The sequence below is a fragment of the Ahaetulla prasina genome, chromosome 1 (assembly GCF_028640845.1).
Source record: "Ahaetulla prasina isolate Xishuangbanna chromosome 1, ASM2864084v1, whole genome shotgun sequence".
Lineage (NCBI taxonomy): Eukaryota > Metazoa > Chordata > Lepidosauria > Squamata > Colubridae > Ahaetulla > Ahaetulla prasina.
Window position 1 is genome coordinate 22,473,291 of NC_080539.1, and position 26,181 is coordinate 22,499,471.

Below are 26,181 nucleotides of genomic sequence, written 5' to 3' on the forward strand. Positions count from 1 at the left end.
GCCACCATTAAACCATCTTTCCAAGCAGCTTCCATGTTTCCAGTGTCTTTGTCCCCACTTGGAACTGAACCCAGATGGATATTTCTTCCAACAGAACTAAGGAGGACCCAAATTGTTGGGGGCAATTAAGTTGACTTTGTATATAATATTACAGATGGATGAAGACTATTGCTTAACACATTGTAAGCCGCCGTGAGTCTTCGGAGAAGGGCGGGATATAAATTCAAATTTTTTTTTAAAAAAAGAGAAATTTCCTGACAGTCAAAACAATTAATGAGTGGAACAACTTGCCTCCAAAAGTTGTGAATACTCCAACACTGGAAATTTTAAAGAAGAGCTTGGATAACCATTTGGCTGAAGAGGTGTAAGGTTTTCTGCCTGGGGAGGGGGTTGGACTAGAAGACCTCCAAGGTCCCTTCCAACTCTTCTTGTTGTTATTATTATTCCAAAACATATCAACCCCAACGAGACACCGCATCTTCATCCCAGCTTTTTCATTCAATTTCCCCCCCACAATTTAGCAGCCACTTCCATCACCCTGACAAGCAGGGAGCCGCTGCAGCTTCTACATCCCGATAGGCTGAGCCCTCAGCACAGTATCTCCCCCCACCAACTCTCTCCCCATAGCTTTCGGCGCCACCGGGCGCATGCGCAGCCGCTCGCGCTCCCTCCTTCCCGCCGCCGCCGATTCCCCGCCCCCTTCGCCTGTCAAGATGCGTTCGGCTTCGTCTCCTGACGTAGCGGACCCGGCCTCGGCGTGACGGGGACGAGCTGGCTCGGTCATGGCCCAGCCCGGGGAGACCCCTGCTTCGGAGCCGACGGAGGGTGAGGAAAGGAAGGCCGGTGGTGGGGGCGGGGGCGGGAGGAGGAGGGGAAGCCGGCGCCGGCCTGAGGCGCGGCCTGCTAATTCTGCCTCGACCTGGGTGCAAAAGGGGGGCGTGGGAAGCGGAGAGGAATGCAGGCCGCAGAGGGAGCGAGGGGAGGGAGGGGGGAAGCAGGGGGTGCTGGGCATAGAAGGAGCGGATTCCCTTCCCCGCGCCCATCCTGAGCCAAGCCGTCCCTTTTCTTCTACCCTTCGTCGCCCCTCCCCTCCGCCCCTCCTCCTTTCAAGCCCCCTTTAGTTATTTCTCTCCCCCTCCTACCCAGCCCCTCGTCCTCCTGCCCTCCCCCCACTTTCCCCGTTCTCCCTCCACCCCTTCTCCTTGGCCCAGCGGCGTCGCCAGCTCCTTAGGCACCATCCCTTTTTGCAACGACTTCTGGCTTCAGCCACCCATCACTCACTGCGGTCTCTTGTCTCCGTCCCCATCGTAGCCCCCCCCACCCCCCTTCTCCTGCATTTCTTTCCTTCCGTTCTTCCCAAACAGCTGGTGCTTCTGCTCCCTCCGGCAACGTGAGTTTTCTTTCTTCTCCCGTCTTATCTTTGTGTCTTCTTAACCCCCCCGAACTATTTGATTCCTTGCTCATATTTCTCTCCCGCTAACACCCCCACCCCCCTTTAGCTTTTTCCAGCTTGGAGTTGTAACTGGATGCAAGAGTTTTTAGGGGGCTCAGAATATGGCGTGAACCCAGCCGATTTATTGTTCAAAAACTAAGTTAACTTAGAGGCCAGGTTATAAATTCAGCCACAAGGTGTTCCTCTCTCTCCCCCCCCCCACCTTTGTCTTCTTTGCAAAGCAAATTTGTCCCAGTTGTTATCTTTTCTGCTTATAGCTTCCCCCTCAATTCTCAGAGACCCTCAACATTTACTGTTCTGACTTTAGTGGTCTCTTCTTTCACTTCTGATCCTCCTTCTTGCCTATGCAACCACTTATTTTAACTGTCACCTAAACAGACTGTTCTCTCTTCTCCACAGTAACCACTTCCTGCATCTTTGAGGTGTTAAATAGTAATACTAAACGTGATAAGGTGGTAAGGCTAAGACTATCAGGAGCATGGATTAATGTTGTTAACAGGTTTATACAGGCTATCTGGATCAAATAAGCCCAATATTAACTGTATGTTTAATGATCACTATAGAAATAAGATAGTCAGTCAGAAATACAATGGTTATGGCATTTGTCTAAGACTGGAAAGACAGATTCAGGTTTTCCCTCTTCCATGGAAACTGATTGCCAGATTGTAGACTAGTCGCTGCTTCATTCCAATGAATCTCACAGATTTGCAGCTGTGGAAACAAATTGAAGGAGGAATACTGTGTAAGCTGCCTTAACATTCTAGTGAAAAGACAGATTTATATCTAATATAACTAAAAAAGAATAACTAATTTTATTAATTTTCTAAAGCTGATGCCTCATGTTTTTATAACAGTTGCTCCTTGAACTTTTCTCCTTCTGCTATATAGGCAGGCTTGGTTCCCTTTTTTTAATCAGCATTTTTCCACTATGCTTGCACACTTTTAAAAAAATAAACAATTTATAGTTGACTTGGAAAATATTGGCAGTATTAATGAAGATATATTATGGGTGATGTTTTCTTAGAAAATAACATAATAAATAGAGGAAGTATGTATTAAAATTGTAAGTAAGAAGGAGGGGAGCTACCCATAGTGCACGTACATGTACAACTACCGTTGGTAGAGGTGTCAATTTTGTAAATTTGTGTGACAGTTATACAGAAACCTGCTATTGCAATTGAATGTGTGAAATAATAGATTTTATTGGTTGCAATTCTAAGCCACAAGGATAGTTATAGAGAAGTTGTTTTTAATGCTACATAATTTTGTAAAATAACTAATAATAATGAATAAATAAAATAGCAATAGTACCTAGACTTATATACTGCTTTACAGTGCTTTACAGCCTCTCTAAGCGGTTTACAGAGTCAGCATATTGCCCCCAACAATCTGGGTCCTCATTTTACTGACCTCAGAAGGATGGAAGGCTGAGTCAGCCTTGAGCTGATGATAAAATTAAAAGTAAATTGCAAAGCCATCTATTTAGATAAAAATATTCAATTAATACTTGGTACCCAGTCAAGATTCAGAGGAAGTAAATCTTCTAAAAACTGAGACTAAATTAGATAGACTTGTTAAAGAATAGAATTCCAAAAGTCATTGGCTAGGGTTTGTGTGGTGAGTTAATCTTTTCCACTATATGGCAATGTCCATACAGTTTTCAGTTGTCTTAGATTAAAGCCATTCTGAGCTTTAAATGTTTTATAATCTTTATAATCATATATGCATGACGTTGGCTTTTTATAGGTAGTTATATTACATTATTTCTCCACTCTGGACATGAATCCAAATACTGTATATTGGAAAGCTTGTAACTTTTTTGTAGCCTTCAGGGGCATTTTCATGGTTGAGTGCATAACTTTAATTCTACTGAGTAGTTACCATAGTACAATGGCTAGATCTCACTTTCCTCATAGAAATGTATGAGTGATAAAGGTTGCAAAACTGGAGACAGTCAGTCATGGCCAGTGCAACTACCTGAAAATAAATTACAACATAGAAGTATGGGTTCTGTGACTGTTAAAACTCTTCATGTGAATAAAGTCATTTCAGCCAGGAATGGACCAGATCCTACTTTTGTTACATGGAAGAAAAGGAATGCAAAAATGCTTCTCTGAAAATCCACACAAATTTGTACCATGTAAACAAATATATTAAAGTGCAAGAAGTATCAAAAGAAGAGTTACTTTCCCTTATAACTATTTTTATGTCTGTGCTGGTCATAAAGGAGATTTTTACCCTTTGGTAACTGGGTTTCTTTAATACAAAACAGGAAGGCCCCAAACCTATAATGTGTATTTTGGTTTGACCTATTCGGCAAACCCAGCTTTTTCTATATGGAAACCATGGGTTTGGAGCATGATTATTATTATTATTATTATTTATTTATTATTTATTAAATTTTTATACCGCCCTTCTCTCGAAGGACTCAGGGCGGTTTACAGCCATAATAAAACAACAGCAATATACACATAAAACCATAATTAAAAAACTTATTATACAAATGGCCGAATTAAAACATTAAAAATAAAACCCCGAATTATAAAATATTAAAACATTAAAACTAATTAAAATCCTATTAAAATCCTATGCCAGTCCGGCGCGAACAAACAAATAAGTCTTCAGCTCGCGGCGGAAAGTCCGAAGGTCCGGCAGTTGCCGGAGTCCAGGGGGAAGTTCGTTCCAAAGGGTGGGAGCCCCCACAGAGAAGGCCCTCCCCCTGGGGGCCGCCAGCCGACATTGCTTGGTGGACGGCACCCTAAGGAGTCCCTCTCTGTGCGAGCGTACAGGTCGGTGGGAGGTATTCGGTAACAGCAGGCGGTCCCGTAAGTACCCTGGCCCTAAGCCATGGAGCGCTTTAAAGGTAGTCACCAACACCTTGAAGTGCACCCGAAAGACCACAGGTAGCCAGTGCAGACTGCGCAGGAGAGGTGTTACATGGGAGCAACGTGTGGCTCCCACTATCACCCGCGCAGCTGCATTCTGAACCAACTGGAGCCTCCGGGTACTCTTCAAGGGGAGCCCCATGTAGAGAGCATTACAGTAGTCCAAGCGAGAGGTAACCAGAGCATGAGTGACCGTGCATAAGGCATCCCGGTCAAGGAAGGGGCGCAACTGGCGGACCAGGCGAACCTGGTAAAAAGCCCTCCTGGCGACGGTCGTCAAATGATCTTCGAAAGACAACCGTCCATCCAGGAGGACGCCCAAGTTGCGCACCCTTTCCACTGGGGCCAATGATTCGCCCCCAACAGTCAGCCGCGGCTGCAGCTGACTGTACCGGGGTGCCGGCATCCACAGCCACTCCGTCTTGGAGGGATTGAGTTTGAGCCTGTTTCTCCCCATCCAGACCCGTACAGCTTCCAAACACCGGGACAGTACTTCGATGGCTTCGTTGGGATGGCCTGGGGTGGAAAAGTACAGCTGCGTATCGTCAGCGTACAGTTGGTACCTCACCCCAAAGCCATTGATGATCTCACCCAGCGGCTTCATATAGATGTTGAACAGGAGAGGCGAGAGAATCAACCCCTGCGGCACCCCACATGTGAGGGGCCTCGCGGTCGATCTCTGCCCTCTTGCCAACACCGTCTGCGACCGGTCAGAGAGATAGGAGGAGAACCACCGGTAAACGGTGCCTCCCACTCCCAAACTCCCTAACCGGTGCAGCAGGATACCATGGTCGATGGTATCAAAAGCCGCTGAGAGATCTAATAGGACCAGGGCAGAGGAACAACCCCTGTCCCTAGCCCTCGAGAGATCATCCACCAACGCGACCAAAGCCGTCTCTGTACTGTACCCGGGTCGGAAGCCAGACTGGAACGGGTCTAGATAGACAGATTCATCCAGGTATTGGGGTAATTGACGTGCCACCACACTCTCAACAACCTTCGCCACAAAGCGAAGGTTGGAGACAGGACGATAATTTCCTAAAACAGCCGGGTCCAGGGAGGGCTTCTTGAGGAGGGGCCTCACCACCGCCTCTTTCAAGGCGGCGGGGAAAACACCCTCCATCAAAGAAGCATTTATAATCCCCTGGAGCCAGCCTCGTGTCACCTCCTGTGTGGCCAGCACCAACCAGGAGGGGCACGGGTCCAATAAACATGTGGTGGCATTCAACCGCCCCAACAACCTGTCCATGTCCTCGGGAGTCACAGGGTCAAATCCATCCCAAATAGTCTCAACAAGACGTGTCTCCAGCCCCTCACCTGGATCTACCCCTGTTGATCCAATCCGTCCCGAAGCTGAATGATTTTATCATATAGATAACCACTAAACTCCTCGGCACGGCCTTGTAAGGGGTCATCCCGCACCTCCTGATGAAGGAGGGAGTGGGTCACCCGAAACAGGGCCGCCGGGCGGTTATCTGCCAACGCAATGAGGGAGGAAACGTAAGAACGCTTCGCTTCCCTCAGTGCCACTAGGTAAGTCCTACTATAGGACCTAACTAGTGTCCGGTCAGCCTCGGAACGGCTGGATCTCCAGGCACTCTCTAGGCGTCTTCTCCGGCGTTTCATCTCCCTCAGCTCCTTGGAGAACCAAGGGGCTGGTTGAGATCTGCGCCGGGTCAGAGGCCGCAAAGGCGCGACACGGTCTAAAGCGCCAGTTGCGGCCCATTCCCAGGCCGCAACTAACTCCTCAGCCGTGCCGTGGGCCAGATCCTTAGGAAGTGGCCCAAGCTCCATCAGGAACCTCTCCGGGTCCATCAGGTGCCTGGGACGGAACCAGCGTGTTGGTCCGGTCTCCCTGCGGTGTTGAGCGGCGGTCTGAAAGTCTAGACGAAGGAGAAAATGATCTGACCATGACAATGGCTCGGTAATTAAATCTCCTAAATCCAGATCATTTAACCACTGTCCAGAGATAAAAATCAGATCCAGTGTGCCTCCCCCAATGTGAGTAGGGCCATCAACTATTTGTGTCAGGTCCAGGGCCGTCATGGAGGCCATGAACTCCCGAGCCGCCGTTGATGACAAGCCGGTTGATGGTAAGTTAAAGTCCCCCATGACTATAAGTCTGGGGGTCTCAACCACCACCCCGGCAAGCACCTCCAGCAGCTCGGGCAGGGCTGTAGTCACGTAGCAAGGAGCCAGGTACGTGATCAACAAGCCCACCTGCACCCTATGACCCCATTTCACAAAGAGGGATTCACAACCGGCTATCTGAGGTACAGTGGTCTCCCTCGGTTCCAGACTCTCTTTTATAACAACCCCCCACCCCCACCCCTACCTTGGGCCCTCGGTTGATGGAATGCTCGGAAACCCGGTGGGCACATTTCAACAAGGGGAGTTCCCCCTTCTGTGCCCAACCAGGTCTCCGTATTGCCCATAAGGTCCGCAGATCCCTCCTGCATAAGATCGCAAAGCAGGGGGGCTTTATTGACCACGGACCGTGCATTGCATAGCATCAACCGGAGGCCCAATGGATTGGAGGGGTTTGAAATGGCTAATGTTGCAGCTGCGGTCTGGCTTCTGGTCCTTGGTCGTGCTTCATGATCAGTGTGGGTTTGGGTCTGCTTTCTGGGTGGATGTGCGGTGGTGACATCCTGTGTGGACCTTGTGAGTGTGGGTCTGGTGTCATTCCTCGTGTTATTCCTCGTGTCATTCCCCCGAACAACCAAAGACCTACATACAAACACCCGTGAAAACCACAGAAAACAAATATATATATATATATATATATATATATATATATATATATATATATATATATATATATATATATATATATATATAGCTATCTATCTATCTATCTATATAGCTATCTATCTATATATATATATATATATATATATATATATAGCTATATATATATATATATATATATATATATATATATATATATATATATATATATAGATATATATATAGCTATATATATATATATGTATATGGCTATCCAGTTGTGGTTTATTCAAGAAATTATGGTTATACTAATGTGTGGGTGCATCTCTTAAAAGTGTTCATTGATAATGAAAAGCATAATCTTGTGGTTATGTGGTTCCATCTTACGTCTTAAGGGAATTCAGACACTCCAGTTTACTATACTGTCAATTTTTAAAGTACTGTTACATGAATCATTTCTAGTTTTTCATCTGTGAAATGCAGAATATTTGTATGATGATCATCTGCTTCCATTATGGAATAATACTATAGTGGAAAAGAGGTGGAGTGTATAGATTAAAATATATAGTTTATTTGTGTAGTGCAGATTTTGAAAACTTGTTGGGTATTACAATAGTCCAACCCCCTGCTTAGGCAGGAAACCCTATATCATTTCACACAAATGGTTATCCAATCTCTTCTTAAAAGCTTCCAATGTTGGAGCATTTACAACTTCTGGAGGCAAGTTGTTACATATTAGATTGCATATGTATTGCAAGAGCAGTTATCTGAAATAGTACAGAGATTTGTTTGGAAATAGACAGTTATTTCTTTTCTCAAAGAAATTCAAAAATTGAGTACAGGAAGGAAAGAGTTTCTGTCCATAGTAAAATGATCTAATAACTTGCTTTAAGATCAAATGAGATATTGAAGTTTGGGAGATAATGATGGTAACTTCTGAAATATTTTTTAAAGTTATTGAGTATATAATATGTTCTGGAGAAGAATTAATAACTTTGGATTGACTGTTAACTTATTTTATAGGATAAGGCGGTGATGGCGAACCTATGGCACGGGTCCACAGGTGGCACGCGAAGCCATATTAGTGGGCACGCGAGTGTTGCCCTATCTCAGCTCCGGTGTACATGTGCACGCTGGCCAGCTGATTTTCAGGCTACCAGAAGTCAGGAAACAGTCTGTTTCTGGCCTCCAGAGGGCCTCCGGGGGGGGGCGTTTTTGCCTTCCCCAGGCTCCTAGAAAGGCTTTGGAGCCTGGGGAGGGCAAAAAACGGATCTACCGGGCCCATCGTACCATTGCATGCCAAAAGCGGGGGCCGTGTAAGGGGGTTGCACGCGCATACATGGGCGCACGGTGTGCATTGAATTATGGGTGTGGGCACTCGTGAGCGCAACCCCTCCATACTCCCCCCACTTTTGGCACACACAACAGCAAAAAGGTTAGCCATCACTGGGATAAGGTATCTTTTTGTCTGCCTAGTAGTCTCCAGTGGAGCTTTTGTTTTTAGTGAGACATAAATACTGAGAATTACTGAGAAATACTGAAAAGTTGACAAAAAAAATATCTTTTTCCTGAAGTGCTACAGGTTCCTAATTCTTAACTGAAAATCTCTGTTGTGTTGTATTGGAATGGGATATTTAAAAATCAATTATTGCTTCAGAATAAAGATTCAGTTGTAAAAATGATAACACTTTCACTGCATCTGGTATGTTGTCAGTTGAAAAAAATATTTTTAACTGTTGAAATTTGCTGCTTAAAACAAGAAGTCACAGAATGCCTGTTTTAAGGCTTACTATTGTAGCCAAGGAGTAGATCTTAACTTTAGTCTTAAACCATATTTTTATTTTAGGTCATATTTTTTTTCTTTGTAGCCTATTGTATTGAGTAACTAAGGTTTAATGGTTATCCTATTGTTAAGCAACCACTAATCCTTCAAGAAAACAATATACAGCAGTGTGCAAAGGCAGCTATAAAACAAGACTTTACCTTATTTTATAATACTTTTTTCTAATCTGCATGATACCTCTTTTGAAGAGCTGGGGTAAAGTAAGTTTTCCATACTCTATGGAGTCCTGATCACTTGTTGATTTGTTATTGTTTGTAAAAAAAAAGTGCTACCTGACACAGAGGTAGCTGCGTGAATATTTTAATTACACTCAGCTGTTTAAATCTGTTGTGTGAGCATAATGAATCAAACTATGAAGATTAAAAAAAACTGCCAGAAAAATACAGTAAAGAAATGACAAAATCTCCTTTTTTAATACAGTAATGTAATTATCAGACAGTTTCTGCACTTATTCAATGTTATCATCTATCCTATCTAAAGAATAGCAACCATATGCTTCCTTTTAAATACAATTTGTTTTAGATGGAATGCATCTCTAGGTAATTTGATCTTGTAGAACTGGTTCACACATAATAGCAGTCTTTATTGTGCTATTATTTGAATAAGGTTTTCCTTTTAATATAGTACAGTATGCTAACCATTTGTAATTGTCCTCCAAAAATTATTTAAAGATCCAACAATAGAATAGAATAGAATTTTTTATTGGCCAAGTGTGATTGGACACACAAGGAATTTGTCTTGGTGCATATGCTGTCAGTGAACATAAAAGAAAAGATACGTTCATCAAAAATCATAAGGTACAACACTTAAAGTTAGTCATAAGGTACAAATTAGCAATCAGGAAAAAATCAATATAAATCGTAAGGATACAAGCAACAAAGTTACAGTCATACAGTCATAAGTAGAAGGAGTTATAATTTTCGGTCCTGATTTGGAATTCTTTTTTAGTAGCGCATGGAAATTATGTTATGTTGAGAGGCTGAGAAAAAAAATGGACTTTGGGGTTAAGCTTACTCAAACAAACTAAGAAATTGTGTTGAAAACTGAGAGACAAAAGGGGACGATGTAGACAGTATATGCAGTTTGTATATATTTTTTTTCTTATGGAATATGCAGATGTGCTTTTTTTCTCTTGGACTAAAGAGCCAGTAACACCAATTGTGCCTGCTGATTCTTCATTCTTGCATGAACAATCATATAAAAAAAAGCATTTTGTTTTGTCATTTCTGAAAAATTGGATATGCTTTGGTAGAATTATCTATTTATTCTGCACCTATCAGGTGGTTACTGAGAACTGCTTCCACAGTATTATATATAATTATATCAAATGTTATGTTTTATTTGTATTAATGTACAAACAACTTGAATTTGAAGACACTTTAAAATGCTGTATTCCAGTATTAAAAATTAAATAAAAGCAAACATCATTATTTGAACAGGATAGAAAAAAGCCAACAAATTAATCAATAACCAGGTAGCAGTGGGGTCACGATGGCAATTGGGATCAGGATTGCCATTGCTAAGTAATACAATGATAAAGTACAATGTCGTGTGACTGCTTTGTATAGTGACAATCTCAGTAATTCTGGTTGATGTAACCCGAAGACATACTGTATCGAAGAAGTGGGAGTCCCAGCTAACAAGTGCCGGGATGACCCTGGATAGTGGAGGAGGGCCTGGGAATGCTGGCACAGGCCATGCTTGGGGAGGGTGGTGGTACTGCTGTCAAGAGGAAAAGCAGGAACGACTTGTGACCTTCCCTGGTCACAAACAGGGAAGACTTCTGGCAGGAAATTTATTTATTTATTTGAATCTATTTAGTGATCACGTGACTGCAACTCCCTGAAATTTTGTAATCACAAGCTGGGGCCTGAGTAAGTACCCTGTTTACAATCCTGTGCCATCAAAATGCTGTAATGGCCAGAACTTTGAGGATGAGTCTATGTCTCTTTTTGCAGCTCCACCAGAATTTTGATCAATGAACAAATGGACATTCCTACCTATATAGGAATTTTCTTTATCAGGATCCAAAAGAAATAGAAAAGAAAAGATACATTGGCAGCCAAGAAAGGGAGTGTTACAAAATAACTAAATGAGAAAGCTGAAAAGATATAGGATCTTTTATTTTATTTTTTATTTTATTTGCATTTATATCCCGCCCTTCTCCGAAGACTCAGGGCGGCTTACACTATGTTCTGCTTGAGCAGGGGGTTGGACTAGAAGGACCTCCATGGTCCCTTCCAGCTTCTTATTATAATGCTTTATCTTGCATAGTGTAATCAACAACAACTGCTGATTGTGATTGGTTCTGAATGAAACCAAGAAGCTACAAGGATGAATGACTGTTTATAAAATTGTTTCAAATAAGCATTTAAGTATTTGTACATATGGTTACATGGTAAAGAAATGAATATAAATGTAAAAATGTAATTGATTGTACAGACTTGGAGAGTGTTGGCTCAGCTGCATTGGGAGTTACCAAAAAAGCTTTGAGGAATATTTGTAACTGAGAGGAGTCTGCTAAAAATGTATAGTAAATGGTTATATCTTATGGAGCTTCCTGGCTTAGAGCTAGCTTCTTAGATGGACTTGTGTAAAAAGCTCAGTAGAATTTGCTGCACCAAAAAGCTGTTTATCCTGTTTTGCCTTTGCCTCATTGGAGTGAGAATTAAGTGTTGATCTGATCATCAGAAAAATTATAGGTGCACAGTGTATTTTTACAACTTGGTAAAACTCTAAATGCAGATAAATAATTTCAGCTATTGTTGTAATATTTTTCTAAAAATGATAAAGTTAAATTATTACTGAATGTTTTAGCTTAGTTGTTTATATTTATTTCCTCGGGTTGATTATGATTTTATGGCAGGGTGAAATCCAGCAGGTTCTGGAGAACCGGTAGCGGAAATTTTGAGTAGTTTGGAGAACTGGCAAAAACCACCTCTGGCTGGCCCCAGAGTGGGGAGGGAATGGAGATTTTGCAATACCCTTTCCCCAGGAGTGGGGAGGGAATGGGGATTTTGCAGTATCCTTCCCATGCCACGCCCACCAAGCCATGCCCAAAGAACTGGTAGTAAAAAAATTTGGATTTCACCACTGCTTTATGAATAGAATATGCATTTTAGCTGTTAAATTGAAAAGCATTGTTTGATATTACCTTTTCCTGCAATATAATATAGAATCTAGATCCACAGTCTTCTCAATATGTTGTTTTAATAATAGTAATTAATATCCACCAGTAATGTGAACTACATTTTTAGTGATAAGTACATTTCTGGGTTTGTATTGTGAGCTGACAAGTTTATTTCAGACAAACAAAGATTACTGAAGTGACAGTGAATGCATGGGTGATGGACTTATATATACTCATGATTTCCAAAGGGAAATCATTCCATCTCTCTTTTTTCTCTCTCTTGAGATATTTCCTTTAGATTGAAAGGGGTAATTATGGATTCCTCAAAGCTTGTTAGATTTAAGTTGAGTCTTGTAAACAGAGACAAATTATTTGTGACTCAATCTCTTAGTTACTGTATTTATTCTATTTTTAAAACTGACCAGAATACATCTCCTTCCTTATTTTTAGTGTGTTATAAAAATATGGTATAAAGATTGTGATCTTTCTATGACTCAACTCAATTGTCCGATATTTATAAAATTCTGGGTTTATTATTAAAGTTATGACAGAGATACTCTCTTTCGATGCTTTTTCCATACTTGAAATATAGATTTTATGGATATTTGTATTATTACCCTTTAAATAAAATTTTAAGGGAAAAATGGGTTATAGATCTTATTAAGTCTTGTATATTTTTATATCTATATTCCAGCGGTGAAATCCCCCTATCCGGCTCGCCGAACCAGTAGCGCTGGCAGTGGGAGGCTCTGCCCACACGCCAGGATGTCATTACGTCCTGTTTTTTTACCATCTGCGCATGCGCAGAAAGTTCTGCGCATGCGCAGAAGAGGTGTGCGTGCATAGCACGCACACACTCCTGCGCACTTACATTCCCAAACCGGTAGCGAAGGTAAGTGGATTTCACCACTGCTATATTAGCTGTTTATTAGATCTTTCACATATTTTTGTAGTTCTGCTTGCTTTTCCAGAAGGGCTTTAGCAACATTCACTTCAGAATTTAATGTAGCCGGTTTTGACACTGCCAGCATGCCAAGCACGAAGGGATGGCTATTGCTTTTAAAGTGCATGTTCAGGATAAATGTTTATTCTGTGCCAAGGAAGTACAATTTCTTATTTATGTACAAACGTTTATATGCATGAATTGTTCTAGCTAAACAATACAGCCTTTCTTTCAAATGTTGTGATTGTAATTACTGGTTGTTGTTTTTTTACAAACTCTGGGAAGTTTGAAAATAGGTAAACAATGCTAGAGCTGTTGGGAGAGGATATTAAATTATGTAGCAAATTAGTCCTAGCATTGTCTATGGAAATCATCAAAAACTGCAGTCACCTAAGAGCCCAAATCTGTTTTTTTAAAGTAAAAATTCTCTGTCAAAATAATTTTGCATTTGCCTAGGATATCTATAACTATTTAAGACACATGTTATATGCACGTATAGATTCAGTTCATGATCAGGACAAAAAATACAGTGCCTTTATATTTAAAACATTAGGTTATTTTTCTATTGAATAATTTAAAATTAAACACAGTAATACAGGAATGAGCTGAAGAATACTTTGAGGTTGTTTGATCTGAAAATATTGTACATGAAAGTTATGCGAGAAATTCAGAATTTGGCTTGTGAATTAATATGACTACACTTTAAAGCAACTTTCTCTGATATTTTCCAAATGTATTGAATTTTAACAATCTGCACTGGTTGTGCAGAAAGGGCATTTTAGGATTGATGCCAGCACATCTGAGTTGTGCCTACTTGGAGAAGTAAGCAAATACAGATAATCCTCGATTTATGACCACAATAGAGCCCAAAATTTCTGTCGTTAAGTGAATTTAAAAGAATGTTATTGTCCCAAGTGTTTGATGGAACTCACCAATATGCTTGCTTATTGGTAGTTTTCTTAATTCAATTCAGTTTGTACAGGCCTACCCTGTTTCTCCCCAAATAAGACCACCCCTGATAATAAGTCCAATCGGGGTTTTGAGAGCATGGCAATAAGGTCAACCGCTTATTTTAGGGTTCAAAAAATATAAGACAGGATCTTATTTTCGGGGAAACACAGTATTTAATTCAAAAGTATTCTTATTTTTTTTAAAAAAGGGTATTTATACTTTTTTCCTGACCATCTAATACAGAGGTGTCAAACTCAAGGCCCATAATCTCTTCTGCGCATGCGCGTAATGGCGGTGGTATTTTGAGCTCATGAAGACGGCGGCTGGTGCTTCCCGGCCGAGATGCTGTTCGGCCGCTCGCCGGGCTGCACGGACTTCGGTCCCAGGTGGGTCATCATATTGGCAGCCGAGGCGAGGTCCTTGGGCCTCAGCGGTCTCGGCTGCTGAGTTCTGGGCGAGTCTCGAGAGCAGCGGATGGCGGCGGCCATTTTGGGGTAGGGCCTACCGCCCCGGTCCGGCTTTGGGATCTTCGGCTGCGAGCCGGGCTGCGTGGACTTTGCAGGGCCGGCTTTTGAGATCTTTGGCCGTGAGCCGGGCCGCACGGGTAGCACAGACTGCATGGCCACGGACTGGCTTGGAGATCGGTGGCCGCTCGCCGGGCTGCGTGGACTTCGGCCCCAGGTGGGTCATCGTATTGGCAGCCGAGAGCGAGGTCCTTGGGCCTCAGCGGTCTCTCGGCTGCTGAATTTGGGGCCGGAGCCTTGGGAAAGCAGCGGATAGCGGCGGCCATTTTAGGGCTGGGGGTTACCGTCCCGGACTGGCCTTTAAGATCCCCGGCCGTGAGCTAATGCTGGCGGCAGTGTGGTGGACCGTTCGGGCCGGAGTTTTGGAGGGCTTGAATATCGGCTGTCCTCCCCCCTCCCAGCTGACTTTTCGGGGTATGCTTAGCCTCGGCCGCGACTTCCATCAGCGGCAGGACTTTGGAACCGCACTCTTACCAACTGAGGGACAGCGGATGGCGGCGATTATCTCGGGGTGGGGTAGTCATCCCGGGCGGGCCTTAGTTCGATCCCCTGGCCGCTTACAAAGTTGGCGGCAGGGTGGTGGGCCGCTCGGGCTGGACTTTTGGAGGGCCCGAAGATCGGCTGTTTCTCCCCCCCCCCAGTGGATTTTTTTCTATCAGGCCTGGCCTTCGCTGAAATGCTCCTCAGCGGCATGATTTTGTGCCGCATTTTTCATCAGCGGCACATCGGCGGGGCGTCCTCGACTTCTACCTGCGGCGTACGGGGACATGTCTTTAACATGGATCCGGCACTATTAATGGCGGCCTCTGGAACGGCGGTGATTCTGGCGGCAATTGCGGTACTGGTGGCACTAGAACGTGCGGCATTCCATCAGACTACGGAGCGGCAGGAGTCCCTCCCCCAGGATGGAGAAATGCCGAGTTTCCGAGGGCCACTATTCCACCTTAGTGGCCGGCAACTGAGGAAGATATTATGGTACCAGCTGCCGGGGGGGAGACCACTAGATTTGGTCAGACCCCTGGACCCCTTGGTTGTTTCCTGGATCATCTGGACTTGGCCGGTTTTGGGTTCATTTGGACTTGAGCGGAACAGTCAACTCGGTTGGACTAGAAGCTGGTTAACATCTATGCCGGCTTGGGTTTTACATTTTCGCTGTCGTAAACTATTATTCTTTCATGAGATACTCATCCACCGAACTATTACGGCTGCGAGGTTCCCCCGCCTCGCAGGAATGGCCCTCTAGGTTATCAAGAGCTTACCTCAACGAAGGGTCTTGGGACCCAGAGAGGTGGCATGCAGCTAAGAAGAGTTTCTGGGGATTTTTAAATAGGTTTTTTAAAAGGGGTCTTTTAAGGGGAGGGAGGGATACAACGGGTGGGGGGAATAACCTGTCGGGGAGGGATTTAGCCCCTGTGCTTGTTCGCGGCATTTTACCATCTGGTCCGAAGGCAGAGGGGGATGGGTTCGTTCCAGGAGTGGAGAATCGTTCCATCTGTACGGTAAGTGGGAGAGGCAGATATGGCGGAAGCGGGGGGCCATATCAAGTGTTGGGAGCACGTGCTCGGTGTCTCAAAACGATCACGTGCTCCAGTCCCTCAGTCTTCACCCGTTCCCCGGGGGGCCATGGTCCTCAGAGCCTTGGTCTCCGGTTGATGTTATGTAATGCCCGGTCCGTGGTCAATAAGGCCCCCCTGATTGGTGATCTTATTCAGGGGGAAGCCGCGGACCTTATGGGCATTACGGAGACCTGGTTGGGCCCGGAGGGGGGGGTTCCCCTTGTGGAGCTATGCCCACCAGGTTTCCGAGCATTTCATCAGCCGAGAGCCCAAGGTAGGGGTGGGGGGGTAGCGGTTGTCATTAGAGAAAGTCTAGAGCCGAGGGAGGCCACTGTTCCTCAGATTGCCGGTTGTGAATCCCTCTTTGTGAGGTGGGGCCATCGTGATCAGATGGGCTTGTTGATCACGTACCTGGCTCCTTGCTGCGTGACCACAGCCCTACCCGAGCTGTTGGAGGTACTCGCCGGGGTGGCGGTGGAGACCCCCAGACTGATAGTCATGGGGGACTTTAACCTGCCATCGACGGGCTTGTCATCGACAGCGGCTCGGGAGTTCCAGGCTTCCATGACGGCCTTGGACCTGATCCAGGTAATTGATGGCCCCACGCACACAGGGGGTGGCACACTGGACCTGATTTATATCTCTGGTCAGTGGCGAAATGATCTGGTATTAGACAACTTAGAAACAGAACCGGTGTCATGGTCAGATCATTTTCTCCTTCGCCTAGACTTTCGGACCGCTATCCACCACTGCAGGGAGACGGAGCCAATGCGTTGGTTCCGTCCCAGGCGCCTGATGGACCCGGAGAGGTTCCTGACGGAGCTTGGGCCGTTTCCTGAGGACCTGGCCCACGGCACGGCTGAAGAGCTAGTTGCGGCCTGGGAACGGGCCGCGGCTGGAGCTTTGGACCGTGTCGTGCCCTTGCGGCCTCTGACCCGGCGTAGGCCTCGCCCGGCCCCTTGGTTCTCCGAGGGGCTGAGAGAGATGAAACGCCGGAGAAGACGCCTAGAGAGCGTCTGGAGGTCCAGCCGCTCAGAAGCTGACCGAACACTAGTTAGATCCTATTCTAGGACCTACCTAGTGGCAATGAGGGAGGCGAGGCGTTCCTATGCTTCCACCCTCATTGCGTCGGCAGATAACCGCCCGGCCGCCCTGTTTCGGGTGACCCGCTCCCTCCTTCATCAGGAGGTGCGGGATGACCCGTTGCAGGGCCGTGCCGAGGAGTTTAGTGGTTATCTATACGACAAAATCGTTCAGCTCCGGGACGGCTTGGACCGAAATTGGGATGATCCAGGTGGGAGGGCGGAGTCGCGTCTTGTGGAGGTTATTTGGGATGAGTTTGACCCTGTGACTCTCGAGGACGTGGACAGGTTGCTGGGGAGGCTGCATACTACGACATGTTTACTGGACCCGTGCCCTTCCTGGCTGGTGCTGGCCTCCCGGGAAGTGACACGAGGCTGGCTCCAGGGATTACCAACGCTTCTTTGTTGGAGGAGTTTTCCTGCTGCCTTGAAGGAGGCAGTGGTGAGACCCTCCTCAAGAAGCCTTCCTGGACCCAGCTATTTGAGGTAATTACGGTCCGGTCTCCAACCTTCGCTTCACTGCGAAGGTTGTAGAGAGTGCTGTGGCACGGCAGCTACCCCAGTACCTGGATGAAGCCGTCTATCTAGACCCGTTCCAGTCCGGTTTCCGACCCGGATACAGCACGGAGACAGCTTTGGTCGCGTTGGTGGATGATCTCTGGAGGGCCAGAGACAGGGGTTATTCCTCTGCTCTGGTCCTATTAGACCTCTCAGCGGCTTTCGATACCATCGACCATGGTATCCTGCTGCACCGGTTGGAGGGATTGGGAGTGGGAGGCACCGTTTATCGGTGGTTCTCCTCCTATCTCTCCGACCGGTCGCAGACGGTGTTGACAGGGGGGCAGAGGTCGACCGCGAGACACCTCACTTGTGGGGTGCCGCAGGGGTCGATTCTCTCACCCCTCCTGTTCAACATCTATATGAAGCCGTTGGGTGAGATCATCAGTGGCTTTGGGGTGAGATATCAACTGTACGCTGATGATACTCAGCTGTACTTCTCCACCCCGGGCCACCCCAACGAAGCTGTCGAAGTGCTGTCCCGGTGTTTGGAGGCCGTACGGGTCTGGATGGGGAGGAACAGGCTCAAGCTCAATCCCTCCAAGACGGAGTGGCTGTGGATGCGGCACGATACAGTCAGCTGCAGCCGCAGCTGACTGTTGAAGCAGTTATTGGCCCCAAAGGAGGAGTGCGCAGCTTGGGTGTTCTCCTGGATGCACGGCTGTCGTTTGAAGATCATTTGGCGGCCGTCTCCAGGAGAGCCTTCCACCAGGTTCGCCTGGTGCGCCAGTTGCGCCTTCCTTGATCGGGATGCCCTATGCACAGTCACTCACGCTCTGGTTACCTCCCGCCTGGATTATTGCAATGCTCTCTACATGGGGCTCCCTTGAGATGCACTCGGAGGCTTCAGTTGGTCCAGAATGCAGCTGCGCTGGTGATAGAGGAGTCACGCGTAGCTCACATGTGACACCTCTCCTGCGCAGACTGCACTGGCTTCCTGTTGCCTTTCGGGTGCATTTCAAGGTCTTGGTAACCACCTTTAAAGCGCTCCATGGCTTGGGACCTGGGTACTTACGGGACCGCCTTCTGTTACCTCATGCCTCCCACCGACCCGTACGCTCCCACAGAGAGGGCCTTCTCAGGGTGCCGTCCGCCAGACAATGTCGGCTGGCGGCCCCCAGAGGAAGATCCTTCTCTGTGGGGGCCCCCACTCTTTGGAACGAACTCCCCCCTGGTTTACGTCAAATTTCTGACCTTCGGACTTTTCGCCGCTTTCTTAAATTGTTGAATTTTAAATTTTAAATTTTCTCTCTAGTTTTAATTGGGGTTTTTAGATTCATAATTCTTAATTATTTCGGCCATACTGTATAATAAGTTTTTTAATTGTATTTTAACTGTATATTGTTCTTTTTTATCCTGGCTGTACACCGCCCTGAGTCCTTCGGGAGAAGGGCGGTTTATAAATCCAATAAATAATAATAATAATAATAATAATGGGCCGGACCTGGCCCCACAGAGTGCTTAGACCCAGCCCGCAGTGCCGCCCTGGAAATAGCAAAGGACTGGCCTGCAGTGCCTCTGCCAGTGAAAATGGAGCTTGGGAGGGCCGCACGTGGCCTGCCCAAGCTCCACTTTCGGCTGTGATAGCCTCCTGCAGCCCTCTGCCAGCAAAGGCCTTCCCAAGCTCCATTTTCACTGGCAGGTGCCCCCAGCATGAGTGCTGGCCATGCCACCCTAGTGCAGCCCTCAATGAAATTGAGTTTGACACCCCTGATTTAATAAATTTGTTTGTCACTGATTTACATTCTGTGATCCTTTCTGCTGTTTGTTACATGGGTTCCACAGAATAGGGACAGATGAAAATGATTGAATAATTGAAATAGTATTCTTTAAAAAATTCTATAGTAAGCTTTTGAACAGTGGTGACATTCAAAAACTATGATTTGTTGAAAAGTCAGAAATGAGACTGAGTAAATCCTGCAAACAACAAAGTCATCATGATTCGTTTGGTGATTTTTTCCTCCTTTTTAATTTGCTATTGCCTTGACTGGTAACTACTATCAAGCTGAATCTCTTTTAATGTCTGCAAACTCACAATCAATAAGCCATTCCTCATCTCTTGGTAATACTATGAAACTATGGCCAATCTCTGAAATACTTAGACCACCTGGGTAGTTGACATGATCATTCCTAGACAACCTCTTTATTCTAGAAGAGCCCAAGCAACACTTGGTTTATCATAGAGTTCAAAGCAATAAAATAGTTAATTGAGGGCTGGAATGGAAGTGGAGGAACTCTCAGGAAGAATTGGATTGAACATGGAATCCAACCCTGAAATCCTACTGCTTCCCAGCAGACAATGTAAAAAAGGCATACTTCTCTGCCTACATTGTATCTACACGAAATTGACAATGATGCTTTCCATATTATATGACATCTCATCCATTTACGGGTTGGCAAAGGAGAGCCAAAGCAAGCTCTCTGAGAATTTTCAGTATTTTGAAGATGAAAGTGATTACATTCATATCAATTTCAACTCCAAAAATGGGATAGGTCATATCCTTCCTGTAAAAGACTACTTCAGCTTCAATTGCAATAATACAAGAGCAAACAATAGATTCAAACTTAATGCTTCAAACTTGATTGCGGAAAACAGAGTTGTTGACGCTTGGAACTCATTACCTGACTCTATAGTCTCTACTCAAAATCCCAAAATCTTCAACCAAAAACTGTCTACTTTTGACCTCACCCTATTCCTAAGAGGACTATAAGGGGCGTGCATAAGAGCACAAAAGTGCCTACCGTTCCTGTCCTATTGTTCGCTTCATTATATCAAATTAACATAACTGTTGCATACTTTTGCTTATATATATATATTTCTTTTATGATGTGTTATTTTTTTTTATGTCGATGTTTGTGTATACTATTGTGACAAAATGAAATTTTCAAAAAACTGCTTGTTATGTTCAAATGGATTGTTTCCAGCTTGTAGATCTCAGGGTTATGGAAAAGGTAAGGTAGAGTGATGAGTCATTCTGCCAGTTTGTTGCCCCTCCTGGGAGATTAAGTAGCAGATGAATGCTGATCCTTTGTTTAAGGAAACAATTAATGCTTCCTTAAGGAGGTGATTAATCCCTTTCTAACTAATCTATAACTTACCAAGATATATGGATAAACCCATAGATGTACTAGAAGTGGATCTCAGATCAAAGGCATATTTATTTTTTTATATGCAAATATACTCAATAACTGAATTGATCGGTTAAATAGCAACCTTGATGCACCTTTTTGGAAGTTGGTTCCATGATGTCAGGAATGTTTATTCTGAACACATAGGGTTGTTTAGTTTTGAATGGCATTTCTATAAAATATTTTGCCTATTCTGAGTTGAATTGTATTGATAAGTACAGATGTTGCTTATAGATCATCATGGAGAAAATTTATCTGTGTAATCACTAAAAGTTGACACTGATTTGATGATACATAATCAAAACAACAAATGTTGCTTACAACATATTGTCAGTCATAATAGCATTTCTGTTTGAACAGTTCCCTCTGTATTTCCTGCCTAGAGACATGTATTCTGAATATATTCATTCATATCTGATAGTGCAGCCATGAGTCAGTGACATTTGGCTAAATGTATGGTCCCTGTCTCATATAATTCAGAGCTTAATTGTAAATTCATTATGTGGACTTAAAATATTTTGGAATAGGATCTTGCTTTAAAAATAACTTTGGTCAGTTTGACAATTATAAAAATTCTAATCTTCCAATTGACTAGGATTACAGAACTCCATAGTGCTGTCAGCTCAGGTGTTCACAATAATGAATCATCTGTTTTAAGTTCTTGATCTGCTGAGTCGGCCACTTTTGTTGCTGACATAATATAGAGCATGAAGTACAATTAGCAAGATTTCTGGATCTTGCTCAACCTGGTTTAGAGCAAGTTCTGAAAGCTTTGGAAATAGTGGGCTTTAATATTAAGAGGAAGGCTGTGTGAGTAGAAACGTACACTGTTATGTCCCAAACTAGAATAAGTCTTATGGAGGACTGCTTGATACAACATGATGACTTCAACATACAATAGGTTGGTAACAGTAAAGCGGTCTGAGAGTTATTTATGAGAGATGGACAAGAAATAATTGAGTTTCTATTTATCATTTTTGTGAAACACACAATGAGTATGTGTATGTGTGTTGTAAGTAGCATTCATACTTGGTTATTTATCAAGAACATCATCATTCTTGACTTAGAAACACATAACATAAAGCAGATAGATAGACTAAGATAGGAAACAGAAGACTAGATAAGAAGACTATTACAAAGTGAGATAAAAAACCTTCCAAAATAAATATGGTATATAAAAGATAGTTAAAACAGTATCAGTTCCACTAAATATGTTACCTCAAGCTAATATTTATAACATCAAGCCTTTTTGTAAATGTCAAGTTTACAGTGAGCAAGTTTTTGTATGGCTCTTTTAGTTCTATGTCTTTACTTTTGATCTGTTTGTTCTTAAGCTGAGGGCATCAATGAACATTCCAAATAAGCTCTCTTTGCAAAAGAAGAATATTTTGTTCTACCACTACTATGGAAATATTTTGTTCACTATTCCAAGGAAATTCCAAGGAAATTATTACCTTGACTTAGACAAAATTGGCAGTAATAATGACTCACTTATTTGTTAAGGAATCATATTGTCCACAGGTCATGATCTTAATCACAGGTCATGGGATTGTAGCTCCTATTCACCATGAGAAATTCACAATCCAGTTTTTATACCAAATAGCTATAAACATTTTCATCTATTTATTAAATTTATATAGCTGTCCAACTCATGAGAAGTGATTTGGGCAGCATACTAAAAAGTATAGTACTATTTAGAATTATTCACTGAGCCAGGAATAAAAAATTGGGGGAAGGGAGGAAAAATGCAGTTGATCTTTTTTTTTTTTAATTTACATTTATATCCCGCCCTTCTCCGAAGACTCAGGGTGGCTTACAGTGTGTAAGGCAATAGTCTCATTCTATTTGTATATTTACAAAGTCAACTTATTGCCCCCCCAACAATCTGGGTCCTCATTTTACCTACCTTATAAAGGATGGAAGGCTGAGTCAACCTTGAGTATTCTCTGTACCCAAGTATCTTTTTAGATGGAGTGACGGTACCACAGTAATGCAAATTGGATCTTATCAAGTATGAGATATTGCTACCGTGTTTTCCCAAAAATAAGACTCTGTCTTATATTTTTTTGAACCCTGAAATAAGCACTTGACCTTATTGCCATGCGCTCAAAAGCCCGATTGGGCTTATTATCAGGGGATGTCTTATTTTGGGGGAAACAAGGCAGATGATAATTTCTAGGTGTAAAAGTTCTAGTTCCTATCATTAAGGTATTCAATGCTGTGTTAATATGTGGATTCCTTTGAAAAGAAATTAGACCATTTTCACATTAACAAAGATGAAGACGATTTCAGTTGTTATATCAAGTAATATTTTAAAATATTTGGAAAATTATGTATTTAACCTTCTGATTTCAAACTACTGCTATTCTCATTTAAATTTCCTAATGCTGCAAGAGTTCATCATTTCATATGTGAAACCAAATAAAATAATCTAAATGGATCCAGAGAACCTTTGTTGAAGCATTGGTCTTCTAGCAGTCTTGGGGAATGCTGCTACCCCGCATTCATTTAGAAAATTGTTAAAATCATGGCTTTTTCCCTAATTAGTCGAGTAGTGAGCTGTCATAAAATTTTATCAGTTGAGTTGATGGTTATCTCTTCTAGATATTTTTTGCCTCTTTTCTACTTTGTTTATGATTTCTGTATTATTTTTATTGTTGTAAGTTGCCCAGAGTTGTCATGGAGTCAGACAGCTATATTATTCTTATAAATAAAAAAGCATGAATATTTATAGTAAATGTTCATTAGGTATCTTATACAGTAAACGTGTTAGAGACATGTAAATACGTTACAGCATGTTTATGGACTTTTAATATTGTTATTTAGCTCTTCTGTATATTTTAATTAATAATTATATTCTATGTTAGTAAAATATTATTTTTCCACCAATGCATGTATTTGTTTGAATTTGCTTACTTTTTTCCTAAATGTATTCAGGAAAAACTTCTGTACAAGTATTTTATGAAAACAGTATGTTCAGAACTAATCTTACTGATAATCAGCTTGCTTTTAGTTCTAAAGTTGTTAGCACGTACATTATATTATCCAAACCTTTGGATAAAGCTTTGAAATCTTACATGCCTAATAATTTTAAGTGTATGAGGTGGAATTTACATTATTAGCTTCCCAAGTTTACTAATTGCAGCAAGGTTTTTTTCACTGTGTGACAAGAATAAAATATAACTGGCCAGCAAAATACTGTGTTATATTTTTTTCTTCTTGAATCATACTTGTAATGGGATGCCACTTCAAAATTAAATATTTGATTAAAACAGATGTTTGAAAGGACAGACCAAGGAAGCATATGGGTAAGAACAGTGTTTTGCAAACAAACGTCAAGGAATACTCAAACTAACATTAATCTACTGGGAATTCACAGGTAGTCCTTGACTTATAACTACAGTTGGAACCATAATTTCCATTTCTAAGCAAAGCACTTGTTAAGTGGGTTGCACCCTATTTTTTGGGCTTTTTTGCCATGGTTGTTAAGTGAATCATTGCAGTGAAGTGAATCATGCAGTTGTTAAGTGAATTCAATTTCCCAGGTTGACTTTGCTTGTTGGAAGCCAGCTGGGAAGATTGCAAATGGTGATCACATGACTTTGGGATGCTGCATCTGTTGTAAATACATGTCAGTTGCCAAGCAGCCAAAATTTGATAATGTGACCATGGGGATGCTGCAATGGTCATAAGTGTGAAAATCATTTCATGTCACTTTTTTCAATGCTATTGTCACTTTGAACAGTCACTCAGTGAATGCTTATAAGTCAAGGACTATTTATATAGAAATAGTGTCAAGATTAAAAGAAATCCACATTCCTCTCAATTTTGTATTGGCCAAATTTCACTTAAAATATTGCATTCAGTTTGGGTACTGCACTGGAATGAGCTTCCTTTTCTTCGTTTCTTTTCTTATGGAATTGATGACAAAGCTTCAGGAAATGACTGATCTCTTCGTTCCCCATCCCCCCCCAATATATTACAATATGCTGAATCATAGATCATATGAACTCTGCATCTGGGTTTTGGTGTCTGATAACGACTTCATGCCATACTTCTATAGTATTCTGGATATTATTCCAATCCTTTTATTTATTTTGTTATTAAATTTATATACTTCCCATCTCCCACTCAGCTAATATATTTTTAGTGCTGCTAACTTAATCATCTTTGTTTTAGTATATAGGTGGTCACTATATTTATACTATACACAGAGGCTATCATTACAGTTGATTGCAACAGAACTACTCAAACATAAACATGTTTATTTATAACAGTGATATAATTACTATATTTAAAGTTTGAGGTCAACTGAAGGCCAGCCTCCTGTTTACATATTACATTTTGCATTCAGAAAATACCAGTAGGTATTTTTCATGGCTAATTTCCAGTACACAGAGCACTAACTATACAGTAGTCTTGGTAAATTTGTCCACTAATAGATGTTAACTGTGCCAGTTTTTTTTAAAAAAAGAAAATAGATGCTGAGAATTTCTTCCTAGGATGTTTTGATTTAAAATTTGCATATGATGAGAAATAATTTATTAGTTGAGTCTGAAGTTACAAAACGCAGTCTTTTGAATTCTCTTTTAAATTAATTTTATTAAAGTCCTTTACAAAGTAAAAACAATACAAATTTAAAGAAAAAAGTAAAGTAAAAAAAGTGAAAAGTAAATCGGAAAAGAGAAAAAAAGAAAGAAAAAATGGTTTCTGATCTTTACAGCAGCTATAAATTGTTTACATTTTGTCCTCTCTATCTGGTTACATCTTGGGTCTTTTCTTTCCATATTCTACCATTTGTAATCATCAAACCCATAAATCACGTTCATTTCTTTCCATTTTTAGCAAAAAGTTCATAAAGGGTTTAAAATCACTGACAAATGTCTTTTTCTGAATCACTGACAAATGTCTTTTTCTGAATCAGTTTTGCCAATCCTGCAAATTCTGTCATCTTTATTAACCATTTGTCCAATGTGAGTATTTCAGAATCTTTCCATTTTTGTGCACATAATAATCTCACTGCATTTACAAAAGCAATTATCCATATGTCTTTCTTAATAATCTTTTGAATTCTCAAAGTAACCTTCATCAAAGCAGGCAACAAAGATGAAAAAGGGAGCTGATATACAAGCCATATTTTTCACAGTTGGGAGGAATATTGGAACTGGCTCCAGACATGTAAATTAGGCTAGTATCAGATGCACCAGAACATTCATTAAGCTGTTGGGATGAATAAACATTTGTTGTTGTTAGTTGCGAAGTCGTGTCCAACCCATCGCGACCCCATGGACAACATTCCTCCAGGCCTTCCTGTCCTCTACCATCCTCTGAAGTCCATTTAAACTTATGCCTACTGCTTCAGTGACTCCATCCAGCCACCTCGTTCTTTGTTGTCCC

The 26,181-nt window shown here is 42.6% G+C and overlaps 1 protein-coding gene across 1 annotated transcript in view; it reads left to right on the forward strand.

Annotated features, from left to right (window-relative positions):
- Positions 1-669: 669 nt before the first annotated feature.
- Positions 670-26,181, forward strand: part of RABEP1 (rabaptin, RAB GTPase binding effector protein 1) — a 75,707-nt gene continuing 50,195 nt past the window's right edge. The window contains exon 1 of the mRNA XM_058164395.1: positions 670-825. Coding sequence (XP_058020378.1) covers positions 783-825 — 43 coding nt within the window. The 5' untranslated portion in view covers positions 670-782. The remainder of the gene's footprint in view (positions 826-26,181) is intronic.